The sequence below is a fragment of the Gigantopelta aegis genome, chromosome 1, assembly GCF_016097555.1.
Source record: "Gigantopelta aegis isolate Gae_Host chromosome 1, Gae_host_genome, whole genome shotgun sequence".
Lineage (NCBI taxonomy): Eukaryota > Metazoa > Mollusca > Gastropoda > Neomphalida > Peltospiridae > Gigantopelta > Gigantopelta aegis.
Window position 1 is genome coordinate 21,452,638 of NC_054699.1, and position 22,599 is coordinate 21,475,236.

The following is a 22,599-nucleotide window of genomic DNA, read 5'->3' on the forward strand; positions in this document are numbered from 1 at the left end:
AACATCTTTATTGGCAATTGATAAAAAGACACACTTTCGTATCACCATGCCAACTAAGGGATGCTCCAATTTCATGTATTGTAGAGCTTGGAGACACGAAAGCGAGCCTGTAAAAATAATATACTTGGAATGAATTAATGAATTAATGAATGTTTAACGACACCCCAGCACGAAAAATACATCGGCTATTGGATGTCAAACTATGGTAATGCAAATAAATAAAGTGATGATCAACATCAATATAAAAATTCAAGGTTTAAACAAAAACAGTGTAAAGAACTGTGCAAAAATACAAATACAAATATCACAGAATTTTACGGACACCGAATTTTACTCTAAACTTCAATTTGTGCTGTATTGGCCATTCTCAAAGAGAATGTTACACCCCTGCACCACGGTGAGGTTACAGCACGCGCAGGGGAAATATACTTGGATGCACATGAATCCTTATTCTGTTCCATGGCTTTAATAATTGCCCAAATTTCAGCAGTAAAGATTGATGCTGAATCGGGCAATGTCATGGAAATTATTGCGTCTGATGGAAACACCGTAGCACAAGCCACAGAATTCCCATCCCGTGATCCGTCTGTGTAAACAGGAATGTAATCACAGTAGCGCTCTTGGATTTCCATGAAATGTTGTTTATAAATAACTGCATCTGTGCGATGTTTTTTTAGATGCACAAGATCGAATACAATTGTTGGTGGTTTGATACACCAAGGTGGCAAAATAAAATATGAAGGCGTTTCTAAAATGTCTGTTAAATCAATGTTGGAAACTGATAAAAACTGCTTAATGCGAAGACCAAATGTTCGAATCGCATTCGGTTTCGCGTCAAATAACTTCATATATTTATCATCAAACACCGCATTGTGTGCAGGATGTTTTGGCATTGATTTAATCTTTGTTGCATACTGCAGAGAAAGCTTTGTACGTCTAGCACCCAAACTAGGTTCGTGTGCATCGACGTACAAGCTCCCCACAGGAGATGTTTTGAAAGCACCAAGACAAAGCCTAAGTCCCTGGTTGTGTATAGGATCCAGCATTTGCAAGTAAGACTAACGTGCTGACCCATACACAATGCACCCATAATCAAGCTTAGACCGAACTAAAGATCTATAAAGTCGGAGCATAACCTTTCGATCTGCTCCCCATTCAGTCTTGCCAATAACCTTTAAGATATTGAGGGCCTTTAAGCCCTTCTTTTTCACATACCGTAAATGAGGAACAAAAGATAGCCTCCTGTCAAATATAACCCCCAGAAATGTGGTCTCCTCCACAACTGGAACCGGAGTTTTGTCCAGAAACAGCTGAGGATCTAAATGGTGACCTCGTTTCTGGCAGATATGCATACAGACGGTTTTTGACTTTGAGAATCGAAATCCATTGTCAGTTGCCCATTGTTGAAGTTTATTCAAACAAAGCTGCAACTGACATTCAATGATACTCATACTGGACGACCTGTAGCAAATCTGAAAATCGTCGACATATAACGAGCTATCAACGCCAGGTTTTAAACACTAGGTGATGCTGTTAATTTTCACGGAAAACAAAGTTACTGACAGGATGCTACCTTGAGGCACACCCATCTCTTGGGAGTGAGAATCGGATAACATAGATCCCACTCGTACCTTGAAAGACCTATTCTGTAAGAAATTTGAGATAAAGTCAGGCACACGGCCTCTTAAGCCCATGCCATGGAGGTCTTTCAAAATCCCATACTTCCACGTGGTATCATAAGCTTTCTCGAGGTAAAAAAAGACCGATACCAAATGCTGGTTATGGATAAAAGCATCCCTACAAAACGTTTCAAATCTAACAAGATGATCAACCGTGCTACGTCTAGTCCTGAACCCACATTGCATGTTAGTAAGCAATTTGTGGGACTCAAGATACCAGACAAGTCTACGGTTGATCATTCTTTCCATGGTTTTACAAATGCAACTTGTCAAAGCAATAGGGCGATAACTGGTAGGATTTGTTGGATCCTTACCAGGCTTAGAAATAGGAATGACAATGGCTTTTCTCCAATCAGAAGGAAAGTCACCTGGAATCCAGATTTTGTTAAAGATATTTAATAGAACTATTAAGTATGATTCAGGTAAGTGTTTTAAGAGTTGATAATGTATTTCATCTGGTCCTACCGAAGTATCATGGGCTCTACGTAGAGCGTCCTGCAACTCCTCCAAAGAGAAGTGCCTGTTGTATACTTCAGCATTTTCAGATGAAAAGTTAATAGGTTGCTTTTCAGCTTTATTTCTGACAGATGTAAAAACATCTGTACTGAAAGAAGAAGAAGAGTTATGAGAGAAATTGTCTGCCAATGCATTGGCAATGTCACGATGAGATGTAACATCCGTGTCATTGACAGACAAATGGCGAACTGTATTATTGGATTCTTTTCCCTTGATTTTACGTATCCTATTCCAGACAGATTTCACAGATGTTTGAGAACTCAACTTGGAGACATAATTTCTCCAAGATGATTTCTTACTCAGTCTGATAGTTTTACGAGCCTTTGCCCGAGCAATGCAATAACTATTCAGGTTATCCCCGGTAGGTTCGCGTTTGAACCTCTCGAGGGTCCTGTTTCACTCTTTGATTGCATCTTTGCATGTCTCATTGAACCATGGTTTATTGAAATACTTCGGTACTGCCGAAGTCTTAGGAATAGTTTCTTCTGCAATATCTTTCAAGATGGAGGTAAACAAAGACATGGGATCATCGGCACCAGTCATGGCAGTTTGTTGCAGTCGAGTGCTGCATAGATGCCGAAATTTATCCCAGTTTGCCCCTGTCAACTTCCATCTCTGAACCCTTTCAAGTGATGGAGGTCCATCATTCTCCAAAATAACTGGAAAGTGGTCACTACCACAAGGGTCTGGACAAACTTTCCAGGAGAAATCAAGACAAAGTGATGGACTACACAGGGTTAAATCAATGGATGTGAAAGAACCACTTGCAGGATGAAAGTATGTATGACCTTTATCATTAAGTACTATTAAGTCATTTTTGAGAATTAAGTCTTCTAATTGTTTACCTCTAGTGTTTATGTCATCGCATCCCCACAAAGTGTGGTGAGCATTAAAATCTCCCATGATAACAAAGGGAGTTGGGAGTTGATCAAGAAGACCTTTAAAGTCCCTAGGGTAAAAATTATAATTGTTTCTAGGGGGTAAATGAACTGAACATAAAGTAATAGTTTTATGAGCTGTGACCTTTACAGCCACAGCTTGCAAATTTGTCTTTAATGCAACTTTACTCTGGGGAATGTTTTCATTTACAATAATGGAAACGCCCCCAGACGCTCTATATTCAGTTTCTTGACATTTATGGTAGAGATTAAATCCTCTGATGTTAATACTGTCAGTATCCTTCAGGAAGGTTTCCTGAAGACACACTGATAGAGGATTATACTTTTGAATTAGAAGACTTAATTCATCAAAATTGGGCCTAAGCCCACGACAGTTCCACTGGATAACTTTATTTTCCATCGGGAGGAAGTATGGGTTTTATCTTTGACTTTGCTGGTGGTCTTTGCGATCGGCAATGATCTGGAGATGAAATCTCCATATCATCATCACCGATATCAGCCAAAGTTTCATAAATATATCTGATCGGGACCGAACGTAGTTCGATCTTTTTCAGTCTGCCAGAAAGTAATTCTGTAGATTTCTTTGGTGACTTTTTTGTGTCATTGCCTGTCTTAGGGAGACTAGTGCTCAACCTATTTGGTGGATTCTTAGTATCCAATGACACTTGGGTTTCAATTTCTTTGTGCACGGGATGAACTTTCTCTTTTTGTGCTGCTTTTTTGTACCTGTTTTTGAGCCTTCTCAATATCAGACAGCTTTTTGTATTTGGCTTCATCACAATGCCAGGTGAGGTCTGTGTTGACTGCAACACTTTTAGTGGCGACTTTGGCAGCAGCTGCAGCTGCATAAGACTTGTCAGCCACAATCGGTGTTGCTGTCTCCACCAACCTCCTGGCATCAATGAAGGATAATTTCTTTTGTACTTTCACCTGCTGAACCTGTTTCTCCAGCTTCCACCGTGGACACTCGCGTGAGTATGCACAGTGGTTACCCTTGCATTTAAGACAAATGACATCGTTTTTACATGTTTTGCTGTCGTGATCAAAAAGACCACAACGAGCACATGTAAGTTTACCACGACATGTGTTCTGTCCATGACCAAACCTCTGGCATTTGAAACAACGCAAGGGATTTGGAATGAAAGGTTCAACAGGGATATTAAGGTAACCAGCTTTGACATATTGGGGAAGGGTAGGGATGTTAAATGTGAGGATGCAAGTATTCGTCGGTAACATGTCATTGTTGCGACGAACCTTTATCCTCCTCACGGCAGTAACACCCTGTGAGCTAAGATTTTCACATATTTCTTCCTCACTGACTCCTTCCAGATCTCCTTTGACGAATTGAGGGAGGTATGAACAGTTACCTTAATTGCAACATTGCAAAAAACTGTCGATTTGAGAAGGCAGGCTGGGTGTTTTTCGGTTAAACACTCGACCAGCAACCCATTCTTGATTTTCTTAACAGATTTTGGCTCACCAGCCAAGCCAATAATTGCCTTTTGAATGGCAAAAGGAGAAAGTTTATTCAAGGCCCCGTCATCAGTCGAACCGATGACGAGAAACCTTGACCAATTTTGTGAAGAAATCACTTTGGATTTCTTCACATTTGTTCTTGGTTTCATGGACTCCTCGTCCGAAGACAAGAAGTCCAAAACTTCGGTGTGGACTCTTTTCAGGGTCCCATCTGAATTTTGATTAAATTTTTGTTTTGGTATATCCATATTTAATGAATAAAAGGTTCATCAACCATGCACCACCGAGTCCAACAAGGGAATATGGTGCTGCGGATAACCAGCAGACAGCCATGCCAGGGATACATGGTTGATATACTTGGGCATTAAGAAAACAAAATCACCCAATTGACCCTAGCCACCGCCCCAAGAGCAACAAATAGATATGATATATAAAACAATGTTTGTTCTTGACTAATGTAAACAAAACAATAATTGTATGTTCTCGAGCTTGGCTTGACCAGCCGATTGATCAGGGCGGGCCATTCCTGACCTCCCGTCTACGTGAACTCCGGGCCAAAGTGGTGTATTGTCAGTGGCAATATACTCGGTTGCAGACATTAACCACGACTCAACCACCAGGATCCCATCATCCACTTCACGGGTCGCACCTCACGGCAAACAAGGCGCCTCATACGAAGAGTTGTGCATTGATTGGCCATTCTATAAAAAGAATGTTCACCCCTGCACCACGATGAGGTTAATGCACACGCAGGGTATTATCATTAGAAAGATGTGGTGTCGTCCTGTTTGACCACAGCCAGGATGGGACGGCGCCAGGCTCCCAGTCTCGAAGGGGCCCAAACCAAGCTACTTACCGTGGCTCTGAGTCTCCTGACACGACTGGGGGAGATCAGAGTAGAGCTACCAGTCAACAACAATTTCGCATGATGCATTCGAATGCTGAAGGAGTGCGAGAAAAGAATACAGAGCTGCAGATCTTCCTCAAAACCCAAACCCACCTCAACAGCTCTCATAGATTCTTTTTCTGAGGCTATGAACTTCACAGACAAGACCGGGAAAATCGACCAAAGGGTGGATTTGTTACACTTGTCAAGAACACTCTCTCCTCTGTGGAAGTTGAAAGATCAAGTGACACAGACACAGAATGCATCTCTGTAAAACTTATTCTACAACAAAGGAACGTCACTGTCCGCAATCTCTACAGCCCACCAAACAAGATGATCCAGATTAATGACATTCAGCGTGATGATGAAAATTGGATTGTAGTAGGTGATTTCAACAGCCACTTACCCAGCTGGGGGTATCAAAGCCTAAACGCCAAAGGAGAAGAGGTACAACAATGGATGATAAGCAACCATGTCATCCTAATAAATAAACCAGATGACCAACGCACATTCTACTCCAGAGCATGGTGAACCACCAGCAACCCTGATCTTGCCATTGCCACTGATGACATCCAGAAGATCACTGCCAGTGAAGTGTGCCAGCAGCTCGGAGGTAGTGACCATAGGCCAGTCATCCTGAACATAAAAAAGCAAATAGATCACACTGAAGGTAAGTAACAACCTAGCTGGAACTACAAAAACCCCAAAAAAACCTGGGATCTCTTCAAAAAAACTGAGTGACTCTATCACCAGAATAAGCTGTATTTCAAAGCAGAGTGTTGACAAAAACGTCTGCAGCTTCACAACTGCTATCCTCGATGCAGCAAAGCAAATAATACAGAGGGGAAGAAGACGAAACTACTAATCATTGTGAAACTCCACTCTCAACAAACTGCACAAAGAGCTAAGTCAGGCCAGGGATATTATGGAGAAAACTCCAAATAATCGAAACATCGCTAAACACAACCAATGCAAACCAGCATTTATCGACAAAAAGATTAAAACAAACTCGGACAAGCTGACAGGAGAAAACCTCATCCTTGAATCTTGAATCTTGAAAAGGACACAAAAAGTTTGGCAACTCACAAAAATGCTGAATGATGACAACACACAGAGAACCAAAAGAACTCTCAAAACATAGAAAGTCGCAGGGAAAGCAGTGGCAAACATCTTTGCAAAAGTCTACCAATCTGAAAGCAAACCCTCTTGCATATTTTCAGTCAAAGCTGGCATATAGGGAAGATCCCAGCAAAGTGGAAAGAAGTCCACACCAGACATATCCTTAAGAAAGAAAAAGACTAGCAATAGGCCAGAAGTTACAGGCCAATCAGTCTCCTCAGCTGCGTGGGTAGACTGATGATAGAGTCATCAACAAGCGACTTCTCTGGCATCTGGAGTCCAACTCTATCCTGACTCCTACACAGACAGGTTACCGACAGCACCAAAATACAGATCAGCTGGCTTACCCTACCCAGGAAATCGAGAATGCCTTCCAAGAGAAAAAGAAAGTGCTTGCAATCTTCTTTGACCTGTCAAAGGCCTTTGATACCGTTTGAAAGAGGGGCTGTTGCTCAAACTTCTACAAGCATGTGTCAACAGGACGGTGCACAGATGGCTGAGTGATTACCTGTACCAACGCACTGCAAGCGTGGAGGTAGACAACATAGTCGGCAACATCGTCAAAATGAGAGAAGAGGTGCCCCAGGGAAGTGTGATATCACCAACCCTGTTCCTTGTCTACATAAATGACATCACAGCAGTCATACCAAAATACGTCTCCAACACCCTACATGCTGATGACCTTGCTGTGTGGAGCTCCGAGGAGCATACATCAACTGCAACCTACGGAATCCAACTCACCATTAAAGGGACATTCCCGAGTTTGCTGCACTTTTTAAAATGTTATTGACTTTTTAACGATTGTAATTACATATCAAATATATTTTTCTGCATAAAATATTAGTGGATGTATATTAAACGTGTTTATGGTCGTTCTAATATTTCTACTAGGTTAAATTTCATTTTATTTCCTAAAGTATATTTTTTCGTACGTACAAAATTATTTGGAGACAAAATCCAGTTTGGGCTTCTTACAAATATTAAGACGACTAGAAACACATTGAATACACATACACATACACTGATATTCTAAACAAGAAAATATATTTAATATGTAAGTTTAATTGTAGAAATATTTTATTAGTCGAAAACATCTTACAATGCAGCAAACTCGGGAATGTCCCTTTAACAAAGTAAATGATTGAACCAAAAACTGGGGACTTCAGCTCAACCAAACAGAAAAAGTTTCAACACTCTTTTTTCTTCTCTACTCAAAAGGAGAAAGTGAAGCTAAAACTTGAAGACCAGCCAGTGCCACACTCAGATACACCAACTTTCCTTGGACTGACACTAGATACACAGCTGACATGGAAGTCTCACATCGATGCCACAGTGCCAAGAGCTGTCAAGAAACTGTCAATAATTAAGAAACTGGCTGAGACTAACTGGGGTGCCAACACCAAGATCTTCAAGCAGGTATACACCGGAACTATAAGACCTACCATGGAATTTGCCTCTCCAACATGGACAACTGCTTCAAAAGCAAACAGGAATAAGTTGGATAAAGTGCAGCACATGGGCCTCAAAATCATCCTTGGTGCTATGAAGAGCACTCCAATCAGAGAAATGGAAAAATACTAGATCTTGAGCCTCAGGAGTCCAGGCGAGAATATAAGGTCCTCATCCAAGGAGAAAAGATGAAAAGACTGTCGTCACTCCCCCATCACCAAAAGCTCCAGGACATGACCAAAAAAGGCAATCTTAATCACTATGTCAAGGACCAGCACAAAATACACCCTGATGTGCTCATGTAAAATGCCAGTCAATATGAAGAACTTTCTCCAAATGTCTGGTCACCAACACACCATCTCCCAGAAATCAAACTGGATGTTCCAGGACTTAAACAAAGGGGGAGCAATCACCATCTCAACAGCTGGCACTCACCCTAGAAATGATAGACAGGCGATATCCAAAGACAACCTGGATCCATGCATTCACAGATGGCTCAATGGAGGATGCTGTACGAAAAGGTGAAAGTGGAGCATACACCAGTAATCCAGATGGCTCCTCGGCCTCCCTCTCCATTCCAGTTGGTGAGCTAAGCTCAAACTTTAGAGCAGAATTGCAAGCCCTGATTGACGCTTCAGAACTTCTGATAGAGAAAAGAAAGAAACAGAATACAGTGCTTCTAACAGACTCAGAACGTCTGCTTATACAACTGCAAGAAAAACTGAATGCTCTGAATCAAAGTTGCAAGGTGATACTACAGTTGATCCCTGGACATGTAGGAGTTGCAGTCAACAAAAAGGCCGACCAAGTGGCCAAAGCAGGCAATTGCCTCCCACAACCCAACTCTTTCATATCATACAGTGAAGCCAAGACAATCCTAAAACGAAAATTCAAATGTGATTGGAAGACGAGGAATGGTGGATACAGCCCTGACTGTGACAGCATTAACCAACTAGACAAAAAAGAACAAACTTCCGTCTTCACACTGGACATTGTGGCCTAAAGAAGCACCTAAAAACAAACCTGCCCGCACCTAGAAGAAATCCGAAAGAAAGTTTGGATGGAAGACACGTCCCTCAACAACAAATTATGGGGATCTGTCGATGATCTACGGAAGACTGCAAATTTCATCGCCACATCCGGATTACTGATATGACGGCCATAAAAGGGTCGAATGCAGAAGTTTCAAGAAGAAGTGTTAAAACTTGTAATAAAATGGTAGTTTAATGGCCATCGCAAACATTTGCAACTTTGTCGCATGCAATTAAAATTGCATGATTGCAAGCAACTTTTTTCTCGTTGCACTGATCCGCACACACATGCGACAACCAGAATTTAATCAAGCAATTATCACGTGATTTTCAAAAAATGGCGGTTTTTTCCCATATTTGTTTGGACGGTGATCATAGACACGTTCTACAACATATTTGGTATGACGTAGAAGACTGAATGTACGTAAAGTACCACTAAATTCGTCCCGCACGCTTTTTAGTCCTTTAGTATATATATATATATATATATATATATATATATATATATATATATATATATATATATATATATATATATACACACACACACATACCTGGTATTCCAAGCGCAGATTCCATCTCTGCAAGACACATCTCCCTTTTAGTCTTGTTGCTCTATTCAGGGGATGCTGTGTCAAAACGACATGGCATTGTCTGCTACGTCACCACTAATTCATCCTCTTTTTCTGCAGACCACATGCTGCTGGAGGCTGCCATTGTGTGTCAGGAGATCACTATCTATCCGTTCATTGGCAGTTTAAATTATTGCGTCAACGTTTTGTTGGATCGAAGGCACACACGTTTGCGACAGCGTGCAACTAGATGCAATTACATGCAATAAAATCAAGCATGTTTGATCGGAGCCATTTTAGTTGCACGCAACAAAAATTTCATCGCACGCTAGCGCACACGATGCAACGACGTACGATTTTGTCTATGATCGTCTGTATTATTTTATCTAGAGGAAGATTATCGCGCATGCTATTTTGTCCATCATACGTAGGCCTATTATTTAACTAGGTGGAGATGAGCCTATATGCTAGTTTGTCTGCCGAGATCGTATGTTTTATCGGGTGACTTAGTTCGAGTCACTTCCAGCCCTCCGCTTATTGATATTTATACCTAGTGGAAGGCTAGAGGAAACTCTATGTAATGTTTTTGCAATCGTCGACAACCAAATGGTCACAAGCTACTGTGTCTAAAATACTTTCTTTTTTCCTAAATCTGGTGCCTCAGAGTTTCAATTTGATCTCGATCGATCGACATACTATCTCAATCGATTAACTTATTATCTCGATCGATCAACTTTTGAACTCGAGGCTTTCCGTCAAGATAGGCGACTGGAATCCCGTTATAGGTTACACTATACCATATAAAATACCATAGGCAACAACACTAACGTGTGTGCTTAAAAACATAATATGCAGTATATCAACCAAACTATGACATTCATCTAGGTAATCATCCAACACATAAATACAGGCCATAACATGTACAGGCTATTTTTTTCTTTTTCCAAATTGGAGAACTAATCCCCATTTCCTTTACCCTATGAATTTGGTCGGAATAATGTGAGCAGGTATGTATACAATGTACTAAAAGCCACCCACTGTTCACATCTCTCAAGTGCACCCACTGACGCAATAGCTACGGCAACTACGTCTGTATCTGTAGCAGATAGCATGATCCATACGTAGCTTTGCTGATATGCATCGAATATGGAGGGGCATGTTGAAGCCCAAAATATCCCAATTGGGACATCTTTGGCCGGTGCTCTAAGTAATGTATTTAATTAATGTCTTTTATATATTAGGTCCTGGAAGAAGGTTTCGCAAACGGGAGGGCTTCGCGGACAGGTTGCTGACGTTCCAATACCAGGAATGTACCCAAAATTGCTGAGCCGGATTTCCATGGGTAGGGCGCGCCGGGGGTGTGGGCGGGGGAGGCTTCCTACCAGGCAAAACTAACGGTCGAGACCACCATCGTCCTAACGTATCCTGACACGGCGTCACACACACACACGCACACACACACACACACACACATCCTCCCCGGGTTATCCTTACAACTGTTTGTGGGCACACTATTTATAATGTATATGAAGGAAGGTTGTTGCGATAGGTATGGGAAGGAATGATGGGGTGAGGAAGGAGAGGAATGGTCATGTTTATGAACAGTCCGCCATTCGTCCACCCAAAGGAGCAGGTGGGTGAAACGCATAATGATCTCCAGATGTTGAAGTTGTTACATTGAAGATGTTGTTGGTGAACTTCCGAGGTGACCCATAAAGTTCCAAGAGCATTCGTGAGCTTACTATCTGTGGATGGGCCACCTATACGGATGACCACTAATGGTTATTGCTATATAAAAATCCAGTAGTACACGAAGAACCAGCTGAACAGTTCAGGCTTTTTTCGGGGCTCTATGGGCAACCTAGGGAGACATTTCAACGCCTTAGGTCCCCTTAACGAGCTACTCTCGGCTTACTAAATTCCAAAACTATATACGTAGCTCCCTTCTTTACTATTTCGGCGGACCGTTCAAAAATGCGCCTAATTTTCTTCTCATAAATGCGCACCATTTCTCTTTGGACTCGTTCTTTTGGACTCAAAATTCCATAGCACCAAACCACCCCTCCGCCTGTTACCGATCACGGTCTGACCTGACCTGACCTGACGAAGAACCACTAATCGTTTGACGTGGTTACGGTTAAGGACCACACAGATATTGAGATCTAAGAAACTTCATAGGCTATTCTTTTTCGATTAGCAGCAAGGGATCTTCTATATGCAACATTCCATAGACAAGATAGCACATACCACGGCCTTTGATATACCAGTCGTGGTGCACTGGCTGAAGCGAGAAATAATTAAGGTTCAGTGAATGAATGAATGTTTGTTTAACGACACCCAGCACTAAAATACATATCGGCTATTGGGTGTCACAAATGGTAAGTATATGGAAATATTATTTATACATATTCATGTAAAACCACAGTGTAAGGAGCTGTGGGGGAAAAGTATAATACAATACATAAAATCAAGGTAAGTATATTTTAAACCTTTGTATAGAAGTCAAAGTGTTTTAAAAAGTTTACAATTAATTCTGGATAGAATTTAAAAGATTCCAAAACATTTCTATTGCCAAATATATCATTTCTCGTCCGCTTGAGATGATCACACTCCACCAAAATGTGGCGCACAGTCAGTGTACACTGACAATGTTCACACTGAGGGGGAGGGTCCTTCTTTAAAATAAATGATTGCGTCAGATATGTATGGCCGATGCGGGCACGGCATAACACTACTTCATCCTTCCTGCACCGCCTGTAGGATGACTGCCACTCTCAGGACTGGCTTGACAGAATGAAGCTTGTTTGGAACCGCACCGTCCCAATCATCTTGCCAAGTCGAAAAGATATATTTATTAATATGAAATTTAAAAACTGTAGGGGACACCAACATGGACATGGGGCAAGTTCAAAGCAGACTTGGCAGCAACATCTGCCTTTTCGTTACCCCTAATGCCAACATGGCTGGGTACATCTTTATTGGCAATTGATAAAAAGACACACTTTCATATCACCATCCCAACTAAGGGATGCTCCAATTCCATGTACTGTAGAGCTTGGAGACACGAAAGTGAGTCTGTAAAAATAATATACGGGAGATGTTTTGAAAGCACGAAGGCAAAGCCTAAGTACCTGGTTGTGTATAGGATTTAGCATTTGCAAGTAAGACTTACGTGCCGACCCATACACAATGCACCCATAATCAAGTTTAGACCGAACTAAAGATCTGTAAAGTCGGAGCATAACCTTTCGATCTGCTTCCCATTTAGTCTTGCCAACATTGAGGGCCTTTATGCCCTTCTCTTTCACATACTGTAAATGAGGAACAAAAGACAGCCTCCTGTCAAAAATAATCCCCAGAAATTTGGTCTCCTCCACAACTGGAACCGGAGGTCTGTCCAGAAACAGCTGAGGATCTAAGTGGTGCAACTGACGTTCAATGATACTCATACTGGACGACCTGTAGCAAATCTGAAAATCGTCGACATATAACGAGCAACCAACGCCTATAGACACTGTACCAGGCACAATTGCTTGATGTAGGATGACAGAATATTGATTTACAGACAGTAACTTTATAATAATTACAGTGAGCTGTCTTTATCCACTTTTTTTTTTAGCTGTCAACCATCGTTCGCGAAATTTACACGTCGCGAACATGCGCTAAGGTATACATTCGCGAAAAAAACACGTCGCAATATTAATACGGTTTACAGTATATATATATATCCATGTTCTAACCAACAACAAAATATGTTAAAAATAACAAAACTAATAGAAACTGATTCAGACTAAAGTTCAACACATACATACTGTTGGACGTGGACAGTGATCTATAATATAACTATATATTTTTATGATCCGAGATTTAAACGAGAACAGAGAAAATAGCGAATTAGAAGGGAGACGATTTAGAAGAAGAAGAAGAATAAGACAAGACAGAGATAGATGGCATAAGAAGAAAAAAAGTTGTTTTGAATGATATAAAAACCTGAAACCCTGCGATCTCCAAATAAGCCATGTACTAAATCAGTCTTATTATATATTGCTACATGTATATGTATTCATTATATTTTCATAATAACAATATGTATATGTATATGTATATGTATATGTATATGTATATGTATATACACATATATACATATATACATACATACATACATACATACATACATATATATATATATATATATATATATATATATATATATATATATATATATATATATATTAATTGTATTTATATCAGTCATTAAAAAGGTTGAGCCATGGGGGGTCTATTCTTTAATGAATTGTTTATTTGTTGCAGGAATCTATGACGCAGTAACGATGAGTGGAGGGGTAGGACATAACTGTGTTCCAGTGGCTGGTTTCAAGGAACTCCTGGCTGTTATAAAACCAGGTATGTATAATAAAAACAAGTCTCTGTTTAAAACCACTCTGTAAAAGTCTCAACGTTTTGTCAACCAAATGTTGACATCTGCCGGAGAAAACTGGGAATGTACCAGGAAAGGACCGGAGCATCTGTGAATATTTGCTTATCGATTTATCAGCACATTTTTACACTACGGCTATTTGTTGTCTAACATGAACTAGGTCATCGCGACCTACTTTTGACGCATTACAGTACATTAATGGGAAATCGTTGTCCTGGCCATATCTTCCTTATCAATTCATATAGGTTCATCAAACCTTGCATGTGAGTACAACATCGAATGGTGATGTGTTGCATACCATATCTAGGTCACCGCGACCTACGTTTCACTGGCGTATTATGTACGTCACCAGTGCTCTTCTTGAACTACTACCAGGCATTCACAGCTGTTTGGTGTCTAAAATATAGTTATTTCGAAATGTTGTCGAATGGAGAGAAATGTTGTCTTCAAGTTGAATTCAGAAACATATGTGAAATCTGTCTGGAATAGGATCCGTAAAATAAAGGGTAAAGAATCCAGTAATATAGTTCATCGTCGTAACATTTCTAATGCAGTGGTAGACAACGTTTCTCATAACTCATCTTCTGCTTTCAGTACAGATGATTTTATATCTGTCAGAACTAAAGCTGAAAAACAGTCCATACATTTTTCATCTGAAAATAATGAAGTATACAACAAACAATTCTCTATGGAGGAATTGCAGGATGCTCTTCATAGAGCACATCATGCTTCATTAGGACCAGATGAAATTTGTTATCGATTATTGAAACATTTACCTGAATCATGGTTTGATGATTCTTTTAAATAAGTTTAATAATATCTGGATTTCTGGTGACTTTCTTTCTGATTGAAGGAAAGCAATTATCATTCCTATTCCTAAGCACGGCAAGGATCCAACTAATTCTACTAGTTATCGACCTATCGCTTTGACAAGTTGCATTTGTGAAACTGTGGAATGATTGATCAATCGTAGATTTGTCTGGTATTTTGAATCCCATAAATTGATAAGTTGATCATCTTGTTTGATTTGAAACGTTTTGTAGGGAAGCTTTCGTCCATAATCAGCACTTAGTGTCAGTGTTTTGTTTATTTGGAGAAAGCTTACGATACCACGTGGAAGTATGGGATTTTAAACGATCTCCATGGCATGGGCATTGGAGGCTGACTTCCTTTTTTTCAGCTTTTAAAAGATAGATCCGGGTGGGATCAACTTGGGCCTTAGAGGTCGACTTTCTGTTTTTATTTCTCAATTTTTAAAAGATAGATCATTTAAAGTCTGGGTGGGGTCTACTTTGTCCGATATTCACCCACAAAAGATGGGTGTATATCTGGGTAGTATCCTGTACGTACCTTTATTTTCTGTGAAAATTAACAGCATCACCCAGTGTTTAACACCTGGTGTCGATTGCTCGTTACATGTCGATGATTTTCAGATTTGCTATAGATCGTCCAATATGAGTATCATTGAACGTAAGTTGCAGCTTTGTTTAAATAAACTTAATCCATGGGCAATAAGATAAAAAAAATCAATGTGCTCTAGTGGCGTCGTTAAATAAAACAAACTTTACCATGGGTAACTGACAATGGCTTTAGATTCTCAAAGGCAAAACGGTGTGTATGCATATCTGCCAGAAAGAGGTCTCCAATTAGAGATAAAAATTGAACAAAAATCCAATTCCAGTTGTGGAGAAGACTAAATTTCTGGTGGTTATATTTGACGGGAAGCTATCTTTTGTGCCCCATCTTAAATATGTTAAAAAGAAGAGCTGAAAAGCTCTCAATATTTTAGAAGTTATTGGTAATACGGAATGGGGAGTAGACCGCAAGGTTATGCTCCGTCTGTAACGATCTCTTTTTAGGTCAAAACTTGATTATGCATGCATTGTGTATGGGTCGACACGCAAGTCTTACTTAGATCTTATACACAAGCAGGGACTTTGGCTTTGTCTTTGTGCATTTAGAACATCTCCTAAAGAGAGCTTGTATACTCTTCAAAAAAAGAAACGCAAAAGGGTACAAATGGGTTATAACTCCGATTTTATGTTTCCTACCGGATCATGCTTTGTGAATATAAGGTCATTGCATGTCCCAAACACATTCCCACGGTTACATTCGATAAAACGCAGCTACTGTACAATAAAGTTCCAAAATGTGAATATTCGTAAAAACGCAGCCACGTGCAAACCATGTCACCACTGCACGTGCGTTGTCTGCACGTGCAACATGAACACCGACAGTATAAAAGTGCAGGGTGTTCGCTTGCCTGGCCTCTGTATCTGGCCGACAGTTGACAATCCAGGACATGCCACGTCTCAGTGAACCGCAGAGAAACAATGCCATCGGCCGACTAGACGCAGGCGAATCCAGAACGGCCGTTGCCAGGGCATTCCATGTGTCCCCAAGCACCATCTCCAGACTGTGGGACCGTTACCAGCAACATGGATCAACACGTGACCTCCCTAGATCCGGTCGACAACGGGTCACTACCCCCGGGCAGGACCGCTACATCCGGGTACGCCACCTTCGGGAACGATTGACTACTGCCACCTCCACAGCCGCAGCAATACCAGGTTTGCGCAGGATATCCGACCAGACCGTACGGAACCGCCTACGTGAGGTAGGAATTCGTGCCAGACGTCCAGTTCGAGGTGTCATCTTAACACCACAACACCGTCGACTCCGACTGCAGTGGTGCCAGATTCATCGACAATGGCCTCAACTGCGATGGAGACAGGTGTGGTTCAGTGACGAGTCCCGATTTCTGCTCCGACGTCATGATGGAAGATGTCGCGTGTATAGGCGTCGTGGTGAACGTTATGCGGCAAACTGCGTGCAGGAAGTGGACAGATTCGGCGGGGGTAGTGTCATGGTGTGGGCAGTCATCTCACACACTGGCAGAACTGACCTGGTCCACGTGCAGGGCAACCTGAATGCACAGGGCTACATTGACCAGATCCTCCGGCCACACATCGTTCCAGTTATGGCCAACGCCAACGCAGTGTTCCAACATGACAACGCCAGGCCTCACACAGCACGTCTCACAACGGCTTTCCTACAGAACAACAACATTAATGTCCTTCCTTGGCCATCGATATCACCAGATTTGAACCCAATTGAGAATCTATGGGACGAGTTGGACCGACGCCTCCGACAGCGACAACCACAGCCCCAGACCCTGCCCGAGCTGGCAGCAGCCTTGCAGGCCGAGTGGGCCACCATCCCCCGGGACGTCATCCGTACTCTGGTTGCTTCAATGGGCAGGCGGTGCCAGGCAGTTGTCAACACACGCGGAGGCCACACCCGGTATTGACTCCAGATGACCTTGACCTTGGTGGTGTGTCCTATCACTTACTCACAATGGACTAGAGTGAATTGTGAACAATCCTGCAACATTTGGTAATTATCGGACTCACCATTCAATAATTAAATCAATTCTCCAAATGTTACGACCATGTGGTTTTGCGTTTCTTCTTTTGAAGAGTATATGTTGATGCGCGCGAACCTTGTTTCGGTGCTAGACATGCAAAGCTTTCTCAAGAGTATGTTACCAAGATTAAATCATCACCAAAACATCCCAACACATTAAGCAGTGTTTGATAACAAATATATGAAGTTGTTTGATGCAAGGCCATATCCTATTCGTACATTTGGTCTTCACATTCAGCGTTGTTTGTCGATTTCCAACATTGTTTTAGCAGACACTTTGGAAACTCCTTCATATTTTGTTTTACAACCTTGACTCCTCATTAATTTTTAGTGCTGAAGTTTGGACAGTCATTAAAGCTTTGGACGAAATAGTGGATTCTAGTGCATCTAAATTTATTATTTGCACAAGATTCACTTTCGTGTCTCCAAGCTTTACGAAATACGAAAGCGTGTCTTTTTATCCATTGCCAATAAAGATATTGTATTTTGTTGGGTGCCCAGCCATGTTGGCATCAAGGGTAATGAAAAGGCAGATTCAGCTGCCAAGTCTTGCTTTGGATTTGCCTCATGCCAGGGTTGGTATGCCGTATACTGATTTCAAATATAGTTTCAACCAATTTATCTTTTTGACTTGGCAACATGGTTGGGACGGTGTGGTTGCGAAGAAGCTTCATGGTATCAAGCCGGTTTTGCGAGAATGGCAGTCCTCCTATAGGCAGTGCAGGAAGGATGAAATGGTCTTGTGTCATGCTCGAAACGGTCATACTTACTTGACCCATTCATTTATCTTGAAGAAGGATCCTCCACCTCAGTGTGGCCACTGTCAGTGTATTAAGACGGTACGGCACATTTTGGTGGAGTGTACTCATTTAAAAGAAACTAGAAAAGATATATTTGGTCAAAGAAATGTGCTGGAATCATTTCGATTTCATCCAGAACCTTTATTACAATTTTTACATGACACTGACTTTTATTCAAAATTTTAATTTGACTTATCTGTGATATTTGTATTTTTGCACATTCTTTACACTTTGTTTTAATTTAACTGTTGAATTTTTATATTGATGGTTATCATCACATTATTGTTGCATTTACCATAGTTTGACACTCCACAGCCGATGTATTTTTTCCCCGTGGAGTGACGTTAAACATCTAAGGCCAAATATATAAAAAAAGAGTTGGTGATAGTCCCCGCCTGTACCTGAAAAAATGCGCCCGCCCCTGAATTTATTTTATTTTTTATTTTGTTACAAACTGTTAAAAATGCGTCTAGATAGCAGCAATTGGCTGCTACTCCCGCAAACAAAATGGATGTTTTGTGATGCAAATTCCGCATTCATTGAAATTTTGAAAAAGACGGGTCAGTATGTCATTCATTGTCGCATCAATAGTCATTGAAGGTCGTTACCGACCCATCAAGGACTGGTTTGGCGTTTGTGTGTACAATGATGTCACGCTCAGTGAATTCTATGACGAATTCAGCGATGGAAAGTTCGACAATAAGCCGGTCTTTATGATGAAATGATTGGACAGGAAGGCATTTGTAGAGATATTTTAGCAATTTTGTTAATATAATAAAGTTCAAAAAGAGAATACAGTGTTAATGGTTTGAATGACAACATTGTGATGTGTACATGAATGAAATGTAGTCCTTTATTAACAAATGAATGAATGAATGAATGTTTAACGACACCCTAGCACGAAAAATACATCGGCTATTGGGTATCAAACTATGGTAATGCAAATAAATAAAGTGATGATCAACATCAATATAAAAATTCAAGACTTAAACAAAAACAGTGTAAAGAACTGTGCAAAAGCACAAATATCACAGAATTTTACTCAAAACTTCAATTTTGTGCTGTATTGGTCATTCTCAAAGAGAATGTTACACCCCTGCACCACGGTGAGGTTATAGCATACGCAGGGGCCTTTATTAACATGTAGTCCAATATTAAAATGTCCCTGGTAGACCCCAGGCTCCGTATTCATAAACGTACTTAAGTCAATGTATGATACTTATTTATGTACTTTAAGTATGTATTTAGGTATCATACATTGACTTAAGTACGTTTATGAATATGGAGCCTGGGGACCATGTTTGCTATGGAGTTGCCAGCTCTGTACCTGGTATCCAGGGTTCTATAAAGTTTTTCACAGAAATTTTTTTAAAACCTCCCTGTCTCTTGGTTTGTTGTGTTTTAGTGTAGTATGTTTACCTTCTTGTATCTAGATAAAGTATAGCTTGATTTGTTGTGTTTCAATGTAGTATTTTCACCGCCTATCCCTAGGTGAAGTGTAGCTTGGTTTGTTGTGTTGTTTTACCTACCAGTCTCCAGGTTTGTTGTGTTTCAATGTATTGTTTTTTTTTACATCCCTGTTTCTAGGTGGCGTGTTTGTGAATGTCACGCGGGCAGAAAACGCTAGTGAGATCGACGAGTACCGAGATACCACGCTGCCTCTCTTCAAGAAACTGGCAGAAGAGGGAAAATTGAGACTCGAAACGGAGAACACATTTCCTGTCTATTTGCATGGAAAAGAAGGAGTCGTTTCAGTATACAGAGTTTTGTAATGAAAAGCGGACACTCGAAACACAAAATTTACAATATTTGTAAATGAAAATATAAAAATATAACTTCTCTGATATAGAAATATTTTGTATCTGGAGTTTGTTCCATGTACTTTCTGCCTGAACGTTATAATATGCATGGGTCACGTACCAAAGATTATGGAAAAGATAACTCAACAAAAATTAAATATTATATATTTAATACCAACCCCCCCCCCCCCCCACACACACACACATATATATATATATATATACAACAAAGCCCCACAATCACTCACCACTCATCTCATTCACCCCATTCATCCATCAATCCAACCCCATGTTGGAAAAAACTAAAATAAACATAACCACAGTACTTAAATGTACACAGTTTGTTCTAGAACAGTTTCCGAAATGAAAATTACTCAGTGCTGTTACAAACGTTCCAAATATAAATATCAAAATAACTACGGAATTTTAAAGAGACCACGTCTGCAATCCACACCACCCTGGTTGTTCGTATACACCTCCTGATTCCGACCTCAGGAATCCAACCTCAGGAATCCAATCGCAGGAGTCCAATCGCAGGAGTCCAACCTCTAAAATACAACCTCGGGAATCCAACCTCTAATCCAGTCACAGGAATCCAACCTCGGGAATCCAATCGCAGGAGTCCAACCTCTAAAATACAACCTCGGGAATCCAACCTCTAATCCAGTCACAGGAATCCAACCTCGGGAATTCAATCGCCAGAGTAACCTCATAAATCCAATCTCGGGAATCCAACCTCGGGAATCCAACCATATGAGTCCACTCACATCAATCAAAGAGTTTAGTATCCACCCCAACCTCAGGATTCTACACCTGGGAACACCCGCTGTAACAATATAAAATGCATTGCATGCATTGCATTCTACAATCCCGTATTTTATATACATGTACCAAATTATTTACAAACAAATATCACTATAAACGTGTACATGCATTGCCCAACATTTAACAAATTATAACTATACATAATCATTATTGCACAAATACGGTATCTAATATTCACAAAGTCATTTACAACAATCTAAGTAATAAGAATCAAAACTTACGTCTTAACACCGTGAGAAATACGAGAGCACCTTCTTCCTTAACGAAAATGCTAACTCTGCCCAACACCTAATAATTTTTTCTATTTACGCATTTCCCCGACACAATTAGTACGTGCTTTCCATGAATTGCCCTTCCCAATACAATACACCATTATCCCGTGTCTTCCACTGTTCATCCACACACTGCCCGTACAACATACTACACCACACAACAAAAGTCACGCACACAAATCAAATTCACTTATTTAGAATGCCCGTCAACAAAAGTAACGGATAAATAAAATATGACATGTGACACACACCCAAACTTAAGACATTTCTTCCAGAAAATTCCACAAATTCATGTGTCATAAAAAGAATACCCCATTAGCTACCAAAACAATACAGCACCTATTTACAGACTCTCATATTTGGTGTCTCCACATCTGCTCAACAAGTCCGCCCCCACATTATCCACACCACGGATGCTTCGACATGCATACCTGAATGGTTGCATGCTTAAGGATGCTTAAGGCTCACCTTATAACTCGACTGTTGGTCATCTTCGCGTGGTTAATCCACGTCAGTGATTTATGATCCGTTTCTAAAATGAACTCTTTACCATATAGGTATTGCTTCAACTTGCCTATCGCCCAAACGATTGCCAGACACTCTTGTTCCACCACAGCATATTTCGTCTCGAGGTTTCAGTTTTCGACTCAAATATCTAATAGGAAATAACTTGCCATCACATTCTTGTAACATTACGGCACCTACACCTGTTCCCGATGCATCTGTTTGTAAAATGAACTTTTCATTTAGATTAGGCAATTTCAAAATCGGTGCTTGGGACATCAACTCTTTCAGTCTCTCGAATGCTCGGATGGCTGGTTCATTCCATTCCAAATGATTCTTGACTCCTTTCTTGGTCAGATCAGTCAACGGTGCTGCAATAGCTGAAAAATATGGAATAAACTTTTGGTAATATCGTATCAAACCCAGAAATTACCTCATTTGCTTCTTGTTCGTTGGTTTTTGCACTTTAAGAATCTTTGGAACTTTACTTTCCTCTGGCATGACTTCTCCTTTCTGAATCACATGTCCTAAGAATTCTAAACTGTGATGTGCTATAAAACATTTACTTGATTTTGCGGTAAGATTAGCTTTCCTCAATCTTTCTAACACCAACTCCAGAATTTTCACATGTTCTTCCCACGTTTCTGTATAAATCAAAATGTCATCAATATAATTCACAACTTGGTCTAGGCCATGTAACAATTTCCTCATCATTCTTGTAAAAACTGCGGGAGCACTCACAATTTCCAGCGGAATAACCCATCTGGTGTTACAAATGCCGTTATGTCTCTATCATCATCTTTAACAGGTATTTGCCAATAACCTTTAGTAAAATCGAGCTTACTGAAAAATAAAGCCCTGGACAACTTTGTAAACATTTCCTCAATATTGGGGATCGGTTCAGCATC

The 22,599-nt window shown here is 40.5% G+C and overlaps 1 protein-coding gene across 1 annotated transcript in view; it reads left to right on the forward strand.

Annotated features, from left to right (window-relative positions):
• LOC121366374 (demethylmenaquinone methyltransferase-like) overlaps positions 1-20,143 on the forward strand; it is a 32,392-nt gene extending 12,249 nt beyond the window's left edge. The window contains exons 5-6 of the mRNA XM_041490871.1: positions 13,939-14,031; positions 19,879-20,143. Coding sequence (XP_041346805.1) covers positions 13,939-14,031; positions 19,879-20,063 — 278 coding nt within the window. The 3' untranslated portion in view covers positions 20,064-20,143. The remainder of the gene's footprint in view (positions 1-13,938; positions 14,032-19,878) is intronic.
• The last annotated feature ends 2,456 nt before the right edge of the window (positions 20,144-22,599 follow it).